This window comes from Plectropomus leopardus, chromosome 2, assembly GCF_026936395.1.
Source record: "Plectropomus leopardus strain MGB_pleo_1.0 chromosome 2, ASM2693639v1, whole genome shotgun sequence".
Lineage (NCBI taxonomy): Eukaryota > Metazoa > Chordata > Actinopteri > Perciformes > Serranidae > Plectropomus > Plectropomus leopardus.
In genome coordinates, this window is record NC_142177.1 from 29,488,688 (window position 1) to 29,504,945 (window position 16,258).

Here is a 16,258-nt window from a genome sequence, read left to right on the forward strand (position 1 = left end):
CATTTTTTGGACATGCTAAATTATGAGGTTTTTGGCCTTTTTTTGGACTTAATTGCCACTTTGTATGCTATAACGCGTCTCTACAAGCTATTCTATGTTGTTTTCAGCCATTTTAGGAGGGGTCATAATTTGACTTTTTCAAATACTATACTATTGCCTTGTTCATCGGCCATTATTTGGACATGCTAAATTATGAGGTTTTGGGCTTTTTTGGACTTTATTTCCAATTTGTATGTTATAACGCGTCTCTACAAGCTATTCTATGTTGTTTTCAGCCATTTTTAGAGGGGTCATAATTTGACTTTTTTCGACATACTATACTATTGCCTTGTTGGTCGGCCATTTTTGGACATGCTAAATTATGAGGTTTTTGGCCGTTTTTGGACTTAATTGCCACTTTGTATGCTATAACGCGTCTCTACAAGCTATTCTATGTCGTTTTCAGCCATTTTTAGGAGGGGTCAAAATTATGCTTTTTTCGACATACTATACTATTGCCTTGTTGGCCGGCCATTTTTTGGACATGCTAAATTATGAGGTTTTTGGCCTTTTTTGGACTTTATTCCCACTTTGTATGCTATAACGCGCTTATACAAGCTATTCTATGTCGTTTTCAGCCATTTTTAGGAGGGGTCATAATTTGACTTTTTTCGACATACTATACTATTGCCTTGTTGGCCGGCCATTTTTTGGACATGCTAAATTATGAGGTTTTTGGCCTTTTTTGGACTTTATTCCCACTTTGTATGCTATAACGCGTCTCTACAAGCTATTCTATGTAGTTTTCAGCCATTTTTAGGAGGGGTCAAAAGTTGACTTTTTTCGACATACTATACTATTGCCTTGTTGGCCGGCCATTTTTTGGACATGCTAAATTATGAGGTTTTTGGCCTTTTTTGGACTTTATTTCCACTTTGTATGCTATAACGCGTCTCTACAAGCTATTCTATGTTGTTTTCAGCCATTTTTAGGAGGGGTCAAAATTTGACTTTTTTCGACATACTATACTATTGCCTTGTTCGTCGGCCATTTTTTGGACATGCTAAATTATGAGGTTTTTGGCCTTTTTTTGGATTTAATTGCCACTTTGTATGCTATAACGTGTCTCTACAAGCTATTCTATGTTGTTTTCAGCCATTTTTAGGAGGGGTCATAATTTGACTTTTTTCGACATACTATACTATTGCCTTGTTGGCCGGCCATTTTTTGGACATGCTAAATTATGAGGTTTTTGCCCTTTTTTGGACTTTATTCCCACTTTGTATGCTATAACGCGTTTCTACAAGCTATTCTATGTCCTTTTCAGCCATTTTTAGGAGGGGTCAAAATTTGACTTTTTTCGACATACTATACTATTGCCTTGTTGGCCGGCCATTTTTTGGACATGCTAAATTATGAGGTTTTTGGCCTTTTTTTGGACTTAATTGCCACTTTGTATGCTATAACGCGTCTCTACAAGCTATTCTATGTAGTTTTCAGCCATTTTTAGGAGGGGTCAAAAGTTGACTTTTTTCGACATGCTATACTATTGCCTTGTTGGCCGGCCATTTTTTGGACATGCTAAATTATGAGGTTTTTGGCCTTTTTTGGACTTTATTCCCACTTTGTATGCATTAACGCATTTCTACAAGCTATACTATGTTGTTTTCAGCCATTTTTAAGAGGGGTCAAAATTTGGCTTTTTTCGACATACTATACTATTGCCTTGTTGGCCGGCCATTTTTTGGACATGCTAAATTATGAGGTTTTTGCCCTTTTTTGGACTTTATTCCCACTTTGTATGCTATAACGCGTTTCTACAAGCTATTCTATGTCCTTTTCAGCCATTTTTAGGAGGGGTCATAATTTGACTTTTTTCGACATACTATACTATTGCCTTGTTGGCCGGCCATTTTTTGGACATGCTAAATTATGAGGTTTTTGGCCTTTTTTGGACTTTATTCCCACTTTGTATGCATTAACGCATTTCTACAAGCTATTCTATGTTGTTTTAAGCCATTTTTAAGAGGGGTCAAAATTTGGCTTTTTTCGACATACTATACTATTGCCTTGTTGGCCGGCCATTTTTTGGACATGCTAAATTATGAGGTTTTTGCCCTTTTTTGGACTTTATTCCCACTTTGTATGCTATAACGCGTTTCTACAAGCTATTCTATGTCCTTTTCAGCCATTTTTAGGAGGGGTCAAAATTTGACTTTTTTCGACATACTATACTATTGCCTTGTTGGCCGGCCATTTTTTGGACATGCTAAATTATGAGGTTTTTGGCCTTTTTTTGGACTTAATTGCCACTTTGTATGCTATAACGCGTCTCTACAAGCTATTCTATGTCTTTTTCAGCCATTTTTAGGAGGGGTCATAATTTGACTTTTTTCGACATACTATACTATTGCCTTGTTCGTCGGCCATTTTTTGGACATGCTAAATTATGAGGTTTTTGGCCTTTTTTGGACTTTATTCCCACTTTGTATGCTATAACGCGCTTCTACAAGCTATTCTATGTAGTTTTCAGCCATTTTTAGGAGGGGTCAAAATTTGACTTTTTTCGACATACTATACTATTGCCTTGTTGGCCGGCCATTTTTTGGACATGCTAAATTATGAGGTTTTTGGCCTTTTTTTGGACTTAATTGCCACTTTGTATGCTATAACGCGTCTCTACAAGCTATTCTATGTTGTTTTCAGCCATTTTTAGGAGGGGTCAAAATTTGACTTTTTCGACATACTATACTATTGCCTTGTTCATCGGCCATTTTTTGGACATGCTAAATTATGAGGTTTTTGGCCTTTTTTGGACTTTATTCCCACTTTGTATGCTATAACGCGCTTATACAAGCTATTCTATGTCGTTTTCAGCCATTTTTAGGAGGGGTCATAATTTGACTTTTTTCGACATACTATACTATTGCCTTGTTCGTCGGCCATTTTTTGGACATGCTAAATTATGAGGTTTTTGCCCTTTTTTGGACTTTATTCCCACTTTGTATGCTATAACGCGTCTCTACAAGCTATTCTATGTAGTTTTCAGCCATTTTTAGGAGGGGTCAAAAGTTGACTTTTTTCGACATACTATACTATTGCCTTGTTCGTCGGCCAGTTTTTGGACATGCTAAATTATGAGGTTTTGACCTTTTTGGACTTTATTGCCACTTTGTATGCTATAACGCGTCTCTACAAGCTATTCTATGTTGTTTTCAGCCATTTTAGGAGGGGTCATAATTTGACTTTTTGACATACTATACTATTGCCTTGTTCGTCGGCCATTTTTGGACATGCTAAATTATGAGGTTTTTGGCCTTTTTTGGATTTAATTGCCACTTTGTATGCTATAACGTGTCTCTACAAGCTATTCTATGTTGTTTTCAGCCATTTTTAGGAGGGTCATAATTTGACTTTTTTCGACATACTATACTATTGCCTTGTTCGGCGGCCATTTTTTGGACATGCTAAATTATGAGGTTTTTGCCCTTTTTTGGACTTTATTCCCACTTTGCATGCTATAACGCGTTTCTACAAGCTATTCTATGTCCTTTTCAGCCATTTTTAGGAGGGGTCAAATTTTGTCTTTTTTCGACATACTATACTATTGCCTTGTTGGCCGGCCATTTTTTGGACATGCTAAATTATGAGGTTTTTGGCCTTTTTTTGGACTTAATTGCCACTTTGTATGCTATAACGCGTCTCTACAAGCTATTCTATGTTGTTTTCAGCCATTTTTAGGAGGGGTCAAAATTTGACTTTTTTCGACATACTATACTATTGCCTTGTTGGTCGGCCATTTTTGGACATGCTAAATTATGAGGTTTTGGCCTTTTTTGGACTTTATTCCCACGTTGTATGCTATAACGCGCTTATACAAGCTATTCTATGTCCTTTTCAGCCATTTTTAGGAGGGGTCATAATTTGACTTTTTTCGACATACTATACTATTGCCTTGTTGGCCGGCCATTTTTTGGACATGCTAAATTATGAGGTTTTTGGCCTTTTTTGGACTTTATTCCCACTTTGTATGCATTAACGCATTTCTACAAGCTATTCTATGTTGTTTTAAGCCATTTTTAAGAGGGGTCAAAATTTTGACTTTTTTCGACATACTATCCTATTGCCTTGTTGGCCGGACATTTTTTTGACATGCTAAATTATGAGGTTTTTGGCCTTTTTTTGGATTTAATTGCCACTTTGTATGCTATAACGCGTCTCTACAAGCTATTCTATGTTGTTTTCAGCCATTTTTAGGAGGGGTCATAATTTGACTTTTTTCGACATACTATACTATTGCCTTGTTCGTCGGCCATTTTTTGGACATGCTAAATTATGAGGTTTTTGGCCTTTTTTGGACTTTATTCCCACGTTGTATGCTATAACGCGCTTATACAAGCTATTCTATGTCGTTTTCAGCAATTTTTAGGAGGGGTCAAATTTTGACTTTTCACGATATACTATACTATTGCCTTGTTGGCCGGCCATTTTTTGGACATGCTAAATTATGAGGTTTTTGGCCTTTTTTCCCATTTTTTATGCTATGACGCGTATCTAAAAGCTTTTCTATGTCGTTTTCAGCATTTTTCATGAAAATTAGATTTTTTCGACCTACCTACGTTACACCAAAGTCATACTTTGGTATGACGTTTTTTGTGCACAAAATCGCATATAAAGTCATATTGTGTATGTCGCATAAAATTGCATAAAAAAGATCAAGTAAAGTTTGAAGGAAGAAGTCCTACTATAGTACGTCATTCAAAATGATATATAGCTATGATGTACTAACTTGTCAAAAATGGTAGAAAAAAGTCATACTATAGCAGTTCATCCACAATATCATACCAAAGTTATAGTATAGTTTTTCTCCCTAAATGAAATAAATAGTCAGACTATAATATGTTGTCCCAAATAGCACAAAATGTCCCAGTAGAGCATGCCATTCCAAATGGTATAAAAGGGTCATAATTTGTGTGACTCAAAATACTGTAAAACGGAATGACTACTTTTCATCACATATGGTACACCATTTCAAATAGGCTTGAGTATTGCATGTCATACAAAGGTCAAATGCATAGTGCAGCACTTCTGCAAATCAGACAAAAAAATAATCTCAGCATAGTATGCCTAACAGAAGTCATAGTACAGACTACAGCATGTGTACAGAAATAACAAGAAAATTCATAAAAACATTAATATTGTATGTTAATTTAAAAAAAAAGTCTAGCATGTAATGAAAACATTAAAGTACAGAATTTAAGAAGAAATCCTCAATCACATCACATTTTACTTTGTATAATAGCACTCACTCTTCAAAGCCTGGGGAACCACTGATCCAAGATTTTTATTTTAAAAAAATCAATTTACTTATTATTATTTAATATTATGTTTATTTATTGTGAAGGAAGAATTGTGCATTGCTTTTGTTCATGATTTATTTAAGACTCCGACGGCGTTATGTTTGCTTAAGTAATTAATATACTCTTTGTTGTTCATTAGGATTCCTATTAGTTTTACCCCCCGCCAAATCAAGACTTTCCAGTTCAGTGTGTTTGTAACTGTGTCTCAGGTGGACATGCCGCTAGTAAACATGACAGCAGATGCACATGTACATTAATTTTTATTTCGAGGCCACAGCTCTTGCATATTACAACTGTTGGCTTTCATAAGGCAAAAGCAAGAATGAATCCACCAGCTAATTCACACAGAAAACAGAAAGCGTTTGGGGAGGGTGGGAACCCACAGGCATGCAGCGATGGCTCAGAATGCAATGTACAGCATTTTATATTTATATATATATTTATATAATATATACAAAACAACAGTGAGACCCAAACAAATGCCAGACATCTCATTCTACACAATTACAGAACAAAGACAGACCAACTTTTTTTTTTAATAAAAAAAAATATTTTTGCTCTTTTCTCTGTAAAAGTGCAACTCAATTAAAATAGAACCTGTTTCAAGGCCTTTTAATGTTGAAATAAAAATAGAATCTCCCAAGTTATCAAAATGGAGCTATGAGAATATTGCATCTCTAGAATACCCACTCGTTGAAGTTCATGATTCCTGTTGAATCGTGTCTAATTAGTAATTGAGATAAGATCACATAGCATTGACACATGATAAAAATGCAGGTCTGGACTTACTGTTGATGTTAAGAACAGTGAGTAGACAACAGTGTATCTGTAACAGCCGTAAACAAATACAGAGGTTTTTATTTTTCAGTTTGAAGCAGTTGGCATTCACTTAAAAACAGACAAGACAAAGAAAAGGGTCCACACACTCATCATCACGACAATGTACCATTAATGAATGTAGAATACGACAAAGAAGCGCCATATAGGTTTGCATTGGACAGGGACACACCTATTAATCTCACTCAACATTGTCAAACAAATGGTTCTCCATATTGCTTAGTAACACATAGAAATGAATTTAGAAATGAATGAATCAAAGATAGGTGCTATCTTTATCATGACACAGCTAAACTGCCAATCATGTTATTTTTTAACATTTTTATTTTGATTTTCCTCAGTATAAGTACTATTTTTATAGTTAATAGTTCCTTCATAGGCATTTCGAGCTGACAAAGAGGTCCTAGAGTGGCTATCTGAGTTGGTACATGCATCGTTAACCAGGCTAAAGTCAAAAGTGTGAGGGGGTCGGGGTGGGGGTTCGGGGGGGTCAGTGTACGGGCTCTAGTCATCCTCTTCATCCTCCTCATCACTGTCCTTCATGGAGATGCCCTGCATGCCTCCTTCCCTCACTGAAGCAGTGGCCTCCTCCACGGTCAGCCTGTTGCGCACCGTGTCATACATCTTACTGTTCAGGGTGGAGTCAAGGACGCCCTGCAGGCGGAAGTCCCGGTACTTTTTCTGCGGGAGGAAAGGCATACTTCATCACAGCCCAGATGCAAAGATTTTGGATCGTTTAAGCACCTGACAGTTGCTTCCTGTCTTACCTTTGTGATCCTGATGAGGATTTTTAGTTGGTAGACGTGGAGCTGCTGATCCATGCGTTCAGTGAGCCAGGTCCCCAGCAGGTTCATGGTGGCAGTGTACCATTGCTGAAACACATAAACACAACACTCTCCAGCAAAACACACACTCACACACATACTCAAGACATCATAACATAAAACTAACCTTTACGACACACACAAAGAACTGCAGCTAAACACGTACAGTATATGACAGTAACATTGACTTTCAAGCACCCTTGTGTGTGTATTCAAGCATCACTTCCATAAAACTTGCGAGCAGCAATACATGTCAGGCTGCATTTTATCTCACCCACGTGTACAGTATATACACCAGTTAGTAAGGATTAATGTCCCGTCTCAATCCCACGTCACAACACAGACACGCTTGCATTTCAGAGTCAACAATCAATGCAAGTTAATAGGCTGCACTAATGAAGTCAAAATAAATCTTATCACCTAAAAACGATAACAAGCGACCGTACAGTATGCTTGTTTCAACTGTTTCTTTTAATCATGCATTTCAAATTTGAGAAAAAATAAAGTTCTCTACTACAAATGCCTTGTGTCTTCATTTAGTGCTTTTAAAGCTCCTGAAAACTTGGCTTCAAACATGATTTCTCTGTTACTATAAATATGAATTAATAAAAAAAGGCCAAAATCAGATATTTGGATAAAAACTATATACACTTCCTCCCCCAACAGTTGTATGCCTCCGCCCACCAGTCAAGTTGCACCTACAGTTTACATCCACGTCTGTGAAAACATGGATGCTTCACACAGAAGATCTATACAATCAACACAGTTTCACTGTGGTTCTTGATGTTTGAGTTATGGACAAAAACATGTTGTATGAAGTCACTGTGACCATGACCTTTCACCTTCGACCATTAGACTCTAATCATTTCATTCTTGACTCCAAGTGGACATTTGTGCCAAATTTGAGAAACTCCCTCAAAGTCATCTTCAAATATTGTGTTCACAAAAATGACACAAATGTTAAGTCACTGTGACCTTTGACCACCAAGGGCCCTATTTAGACGATCTATAGCGCATGGTCTAAAGCGCTTGGCACAAATGCGTTTAGGGTGTGCCAAAGTCCATTTTGCAAGTTAAATGGCGGATAATCTGGGTGCAAGGTGCAGCGCACGGCGCAGAGGGGTTGTATTCAGATTCTGAATTAGTCGTGGGTGTGTTTCAGGCGGTACATGAATTAAGCAATCTGTCCGTCAGCTTTCATTCCTTTTAAAAGCCGGGTGCGCCAGGAATTGGCGGATCTGAATGATGGATTTGGCGAATTACACATGTGAGAGGTGTTCTGCTGAAGAAACCGATCTGCCTTTGTGCCCAAGTTGAAGGCGCGTGAGCAGATTATTTGCGGAAGCAGCAGATATCCACAAAAAAGCAGCGGAGGTAAAGCAGGCATGAGAAGACGTGACGTGCAGGCTCCATCATTTTTTGGAGCCCCCAGAACAGCCTTACAATGCAGAAAAGAGTACATGATGTGAGGTGGAGGGGTAAACAAAACTCGACGCTCAACGTAAAAATCAAGCAGAAAAGGGAGAAACCAGCTGATCTCTCAGTGCGCATGTTGCTGCTTGTATATTAGGTTAACTAGCATCGGCACACGCAGTTCAGCCTTACACCTTCTTATGTCCTGTAATGTGCCCTCATTTATGTCCAAGAGACATCCATGACACATATCAATGTTGTGCAACACACAACATCCCACAAAGAATGCTCCGACTTTGAGGGCTGTATTGTGATGTTCCACCGGATTTATCCAAACATCTGAACTGCATGCAGGCGCATCTTGCTATCTGAATAATCCACCATTTAAATACCAGAAAACAGACTGCGCCTTTGACTTCAGACCACTTTTATTTGGTCAATGGCGCATTGGCTTTCTGTTGCCTTAAAATAGCAATCCGCCAACAATACGCCTGACCACACCTCACTTTAAGAGCGACACGCCCAGGGGTGCACTGACGGGTGCAAGTACATTTGTCCTTTAAAGGATGCTGGTGCCAGGCGTGGAAATGACAACTGTGTCTGACACTAGCAATGACACTTACATTGCACTGCACGCCACCTTGTGCTGCCTTGTGCCGCCTTGTGCCGAGCGTAGGCCAGAGCCCAAAAGGTCTAAGGTCTAAGCAGTTCAGTCTACACAAACATTTTTGCCAAATGTAAAAAAAATCCCTCAAAGTGTTTTTGAGATATTGCATTCACAAGAATGGGAGGGATGAGGTCACAGTGACCTTGAACTTCGACCTTTGACCACTAAAATCTTACCAGTTTATCCTTCAGTCCAACTGAATGTTTGTGCTAAAATTAAAGAGATTCCCTTAAGGCCTTCTTGAGAAATGGTGTTCACAAGAGTAGGCAGGATGTATAGAAGTACGAACAACCCAAAAATATATTGCCTCTAGCCACAGCTGTCGCTGGCACGGAGCCATAAAAACACTTCCTTGGTTATTTTTAAGCAGGATTTCACACAAAAATTCAGGCCAGCTGTTTCCACGCTTTGTAATAAAAGAACCTAACCATCTACTAATCAAAGATTCACACTGAGCAGACAGACATGTGAGTGGTATCAATTTCGTCAATAAAAAAACATATTTTCCCAAAATGTAAAACTATTCAATGTAGGTCTGCATTTTTCATAGCAAAAAGCAGATTGAGAAAACATCTGTCCAGGACCTTTAAACTCACAAAACACAGAGGCTTACTGACCTACACATGCATTACTTACTTACTGAAATATTCCAGAGTTAAATGTCAAAATTGGTCCAATTATTGTTTAGCCATGATGATGAATTTAATCCAATTCAACTGTAACTGCTAAGATAAATTTAGATTTCCGTGAATCTGGGCCTTAGTGTTTGTTTTAGTGAATGTTGCCAACACTCAGGCGCGCACACACACACACACACACACACAAACACACACACGCACGCACGCACACATGCACACGCACACACACACACACACACACACACACACACACACTGAACAAGTGTGACATCCACACATAAACTGCATTTCCAGCACTCTGAAGGGCTGAAAAGAGCAATTTTAGAGGTAACTCAGAGCACTGGTACTACTGCTACTTGAAAAAATAATAACACTGAGGAAACTCATAAAAGCATTGACAGATATATCTGTCTCAAACTGTAATTACCCTTTGAAATACTAAAAAAATGTTCTCCAAGTCAATACTTTGTAAAAGCTGCATGGCCCATCAATTATTGAAGGCTATTACTTAGCCTTTATTTATAATTTATTCAAGTAGAAACGCAGAGCTGTATTTAAATACCCTACACTGAAGACAGAAAACCACCAGTCTATGGGGTATTGAAATTATAGTTTTGACACAAGTTCATTAGCAAAAGAAAAATAGAATGAAAGTGAGTAAATGGTTAGCAGGCAGGGAGCAGCGGTGCTATTTTCTTGTACCTTTTCTCTATTTTGCTTTGGGCGGCAGTTTCCCCAGACTGTTTAAAGTTACAAGAGAACAGCACCCAAGTCTAATAGAAACAGTTGTCACACCTCTAGTTTCAAGAAAAAAAGAAGAAGTCAACTTTAAACATGTGAGTGAGCAGGAACGCAGAGGAAGGTCTCTTTCGGCCTGAATCAGAAGTGTGAGGATTGAATTGGTTGTCGAGGTTTGTTTTAAGATTAGGTGAATGGTTGAAAGGTTTGAACTTGAGGCCAGATATGCAGATGCCTGTCCACTTCACAGTCGAGTTGAGCGTGCAGTGCATGCAGACCTCGCAGGTGGGTGGGTGGCAGAGTACGTGCTAAGGAAGACTGCTCTATGTGCAAATGAGGCAGAACTCTGAGGAGGAGGGTCATGCTAGAAGATGTACACAGGAAGATTATTTGACTCTAAAAATCATGCCAACCAACATAATGTGATAAAACAACGCAACGCAACACTAGAGATAAGTGCCACTTTTTGAATAGAGGAGGCAGCAGGAATGGTGTTAATCAGAAAAGAGGAGATAAAAAGGATTGAAATTAATTAGTGAAAGAAAGAGAGATAAAGTAGAGCCTATGCAACATCTAGGAACTGTTTGTCACATGCATGCAAATGTATGGATGGAAATGCATTCAAATGAAAGAGAAAAACATAGACATCCTAGAAGTAGAAGTTTAAAATGCTAAAACTGAAACATTCACAGCTTGAGAAATCTACAGGAGAATTCAACATGACAGCGCTGAGTAGGATTTCGTAGCACTTTGGGGCCACACAGAGGACACGAAGGGAAAAACTCCACACTAGAGAAACTGACAACACAGACGGAGACGGAGGGGAGCTAGTGTGGACCTCAAAGACGAAAGCAGACCCACTTCACAACAGCATCACTCCTCACTCCAAAACAAAAAACAAAAAAATCATATATATCTGGCACAAGACTTTCCTTGATCCTACAGCCAAACACAAAAATATTAAACCAAAGGGAGACTTCTGAGTATCTCTCAGACATAAAAACTTCACGTCACTGCCTCACAGAACTGAGAATCTGTCAAACACACAAAGCCGTCACACACCTGTAGAGACAAATAGTTTCTGAATGACATGAAGCACACACATCACAGCATTATGTGTCGTTCGAATCACACATGGAGGACACATTGCTGTCAATGTATCCCGTTAGGATTATATTTTTGTAAGACAGTGCTCTCTTCACCCTCTAACACAGTGGTTCCCAACCTTTTATAGTCATGTCCTGCCTGCTCTTAACACCCCATAACACAGGGTGTTTATTTCTCTAAACTCTAAGCTGTTCAGAGTGTGGTTTCCTTCCTTTTAGAGTCCTGCAGGCTGTTGCACCAGCAAGAGCTGCAAATTCTCCCAAACGAGAAGCTCAGACTTGGTAAGATGAGGTATTTTCACTTGAAAAATTAGTTTTTTTTTATACAAAAAATAATCGATTACCAAAAAAGGTACAAATTATTTTCTGTCAATCAGCAAATTAATTAATTAGGTCTAAATAGCTCATACTGGTGGGGCAGAACCACACAACAATTCTGTCATATACCGTATAAGCCAGTGAAGGTCCAGGAACATATGAAGGTAAAATAATACAGCACTGAGTGCATTAATAAGAGAACTGAAGCAGATATTTAAAAGTAATGCAAGTTACTTTCCTTATTAACTATTATTACTTGAACTTACCCACTCCACCTGGTAATGGACTGCAAATTTAGTCTTAAACTTGATTTAAATTATCTCTCTAAATTAAATCACCTCTTGTATGCACTTTTGCTATTTTTAATGTTGATTTTAATTTTAAAACTGTTTTAGTATTAATGTCATCTTTTATATCTTTTCTCCTTACTCTTTGTAAATATGTATCCTTTATGATGTTTTATATTTTATTGCTTTGTAAAGCACACTAAATTGCCCTGTTGTATGAAATACAATATACAAATAAAGCTGCATTGCCTTGCCTTTAATTTAGCAGTAATTAGTAAAGACATTCAATTCTTTTGAGAGACGTAACTGCTAATTCATAACTAATTTTCAGTATCTTGTACAACCCTGCTCAGTAGTGCTTTTCTCTCCCATTTTATCACAACAATTGACGAGTTAAAAACTTACACTCTACTGCAAAGCAGTACGTGATGTAAATTCTGATGGTACAAGTATACAAATTAGCAAGTTTAATATGAAACAACCTCGTTACAGCATAGCATTTATTGCTGTACTGCTGACTTGATACTCAAACTGGTGCAACAGGTTACTGAAAGTCTTTTACAAAAAGAAAAAAAGAGAGACATGTCTGGTGAAATTAACATTATTTTTATGTAGCAGAAATGCTTCTTCCTTTTTTTCCCATCCTGTAAATCCACTCATGACCTTTCAGATCTCTCTTGCAACCCTTTAGCAGGGTTTTGACCACCAGTTTGGGAACCACCGCTCTAACAGACAAAGGGTATACGGCATGTCAGCCTCAGAGTTTGACATCATTGTGTCACCCTGGCCCATCCAGCAGTGCATCCTTCACCCTGCAGTTCACAGACGAAGATGCACGGGTGCTCCACTGTGGACTGAGACCAAGAGGGCTGAGTGTCATTTCTTCAGGAGGCTGACATGCTTTATGTGGAAAGTATCTGAAAGCACAGTGGTGAGCTAAGAAAATATAAGTTGGTGTGCTGGTATGTGATCACTATGGATAGTTCTGTTCTTTCCAGAGAGCACTGCTTCAGATAATCCTGTTTTTTGAGGATGCTTTTATGGACTCTTTGTAAATAAAAGTTTCCTTTTTTTAATACACAAAGGCCCAAAAGCACTGTGGCAATGCACACCAGAATGCAGAGGGCAGCGGCTAAGGTTCAGAGAGAAGAGAGACAGAGAGAAAGAGAAAAGTCAAGAGGGGTAGAAGATCAGAAAAGCCTCTTCTGCCAGGCTGAAATACACATCCTGCTCTCAAAATGGGACTTATCCCTCTCTGCCCTGTTGTTTTGCCACATTTTAGAAGGCCCCTCCCTTCTTGTGAGGAGGAGACGGCATCTTACTTACATCAAATAACCTTTCTATATACACCTCCTCATTGACCTTATCACGAAGCATATCCTGAGAGTGGCGCACAAAGGTCACATAGCCGTCTGCCACGTCCATTCCAGGTTTCTGTAGAAACAGAAACAAAACAGGGTCAGAGCTCAGGAGAGGAATAACAAAACACTGGAAAATGACTGTAATCTGTCAAAGGCAGAAAATAAACACTGTTGATGATAAAAAACGAAAAGGCAACACTTTGAACTGTAAACACACACAAGCTTAAAAGCACACAGGGAGGTGTAGGGTGTTATTGCACTTACAGGTACATCCACATATTTAGAGGCAGCTTTCACCTGAAATCAAAACAAAATTGTCAAACACTGGCTGACAGTCCGTATCAAAACATTTTAATTACTTTTACTTTAATACTATTAGGGCTAGGTATTGTTTTACATTTTCCAATACTACATATAAAACTTGACTACACTATTACACTATTACAATACCTTACTTTGAGTGATATAAACAGGCTTTTCTACAAATCCCCTTTTGAAAGTCAAATTTTATTTTAAATAATTTTAAATCAATCTAAAATTAAGACGGGAACTGTCTGATCAAAGATAAAATACAGAACGGTGTAAATCTGAGAAGCATTTGATGCCAACTTTAGGGACTATAATACCTGACAGCAGTGGAGTAAGTATTCTTTGGAAGCATTTGTACTTTACTTAAGTTTTTATATTTCTGTCAACCTTTACTTCTACATTACCACATTTCCTAAATAAAATGTATACTTCATTTACACTACATTTCTACATTTTAGATTCTTACTACAAATTTACGGTTTACCGTACTTAACCCTTAGATGCATGAGTGACTGGATCCCACACGCTTCCATAAGTGTCTCAAAAATGACCAATTAAAATCAATGTGCTTTTATGCCACTTTTTTCCATTTTGTTTAAAAATAATCATTTGTGTTATATTTTGTATTATATTTTGATCCACACATGAATGATTTCATGTTTTAAATATTTTTATTTTTAATTTTTTAAACATTTTTAACAGGTAAGTAAATGTAAGTAGCTACCATTTCAGCTGTATACCTAGCAGCCATGACACCTTGGATGAGGAAACATGAGGATGTTTTGAATGACAAGCAAACCTATTGATCAATATGTAGCAATATGAATAAATGCACACACGCATGAGCGCGCACACACACACATATACGCGCAATACATACAGTAATGTCAGCAAGCTTTGGTTAGCTATTTTCGCAAACTATAAAGTAGGCAAATTTGATGATAGATGATAAGAAACATACTCTTTCACACAATAATCATGAATGACACACACACACACACACACACACACACACACACACACACACACACACACAGTACATAGACTTATGTTAGCTAGCTTGGTTAGCTAGCTGGTGTTAGCTAACTCTAAAGTAGGCTAATTTGTTGATACATGATAATAACACACATTCTTTCATTAAGTAAGCATTAATGACGCGCACACACATTTCTGAGGTAAAAAAAAAAAAAAAAAAAAAAATGAAGATAATACCTACATGTATCAGATCTTGCTGTTTAAAATAATATTCTTCAGGGGTGACACTTGAAGTTATATACTCTGTGTGGTCCACAAAATATATATTCCTGACAGTCATAGTTGATAAGAATCAAAGGTTCCCATGAAATTCCATTGGAAATGAATGCGGGTCATTTTTGAACCATCTATGAAAACTTGGGGTAGTATGGGTAAAATGTATAAAAAGTAAGTTAAAAATTAAAATAAGATGACACCAATAACATGTTTTTTGAAGAACAGCTGGAATATGAAATGATGACAACTTTTAATTACAAAGACATTGCAAAAAAAAACACCTCACCGGGTCATTTTTGACCCACTTTTGCATCTAAGGGTTAAGTATCAAAATTACTTTTATACTTAAGTACCGTAAACATCAGATACTTTAAGACTTTTATTAAATAAATATTCAAATAGGTGAATTTAACTTCTACCATGATTTTGTGGTACGATATCTGTACTTTTACTCAAGTTGGGCTCTCAGGTATTTCATCCACCACTGCTTGAGGGACACATTCTGGTCAATTTCCAAAAAATATTGAGGTTTAATAACCAGCCCTAAATATTACAGAATCAGCCCATTGAGGTTAATTAAGTAAATGAATAAAGAGAAGCTTAATCTCACCGTGAATGAGAGGAATGAAGAGAAGAGAGTGCCTTCATCATATCTGGAAATCTTAGCCAACACACCCTCCAGAATGGCAACAAACTGAGAAAAGGAGAAAAAATAGAATTGATCAGATATTTTAATAAGGCTCATGCTAGTCAGCACTGCTTATGTCCGTGCCTGTTAAGTTGGTACAGTGTAATGTTTCTATAATGTTCACCATCTTTAGTTTAGTTTTGCGAATAAGCAAAGAACACAGAGTGCAGATAGAAATTACATCACAGCATGTCTAGGGGCATCAGATGCTTAGATTTAATGCTTTTTAAGAAGTTTAAGATCATTATTAATCAAATTTAAGAGTGACTTTTGGACGAATCATCTTGCTATTGCAGCATTGCTGGTAACTACAAAGGTAAGTAGTATAAACTGTATGTAGTATGCAGAGGTAGGTTTTATGTAGGAATATGGCTCTTTAAGTAAGTAAGGTTAAGTTCCATTTTGCCAACACTTAAGTGCAAGTAAAAAGAGAGTAAAAAGACAGCATTTGGTTCAGTGGTTTAAAGATGTGTAATATATTA

The 16,258-nt window shown here is 37.6% G+C and overlaps 1 protein-coding gene across 8 annotated transcripts in view; it reads right to left on the reverse strand.

Moving 5' to 3' along the window:
- Positions 1-5,582: 5,582 nt before the first annotated feature.
- The window catches only part of LOC121958521 (calcium-dependent secretion activator 1-like), a 93,382-nt gene continuing 82,706 nt past the window's right edge, over positions 5,583-16,258 (reverse strand). For all 8 annotated transcript variants that reach the window (XM_088090242.1, XM_088090262.1, XM_088090260.1 and 5 more), the window contains 5 exons: positions 15,699-15,782; positions 13,793-13,825; positions 13,494-13,601; positions 6,944-7,048; positions 5,583-6,857 (listed from right to left, as the gene is read on the reverse strand). In XM_088090242.1, coding sequence (XP_087946368.1) covers positions 6,681-6,857; positions 6,944-7,048; positions 13,494-13,601; positions 13,793-13,825; positions 15,699-15,782 — 507 coding nt within the window. In that variant the 3' untranslated portion in view covers positions 5,583-6,680. The remainder of the gene's footprint in view (positions 6,858-6,943; positions 7,049-13,493; positions 13,602-13,792; positions 13,826-15,698; positions 15,783-16,258) is intronic.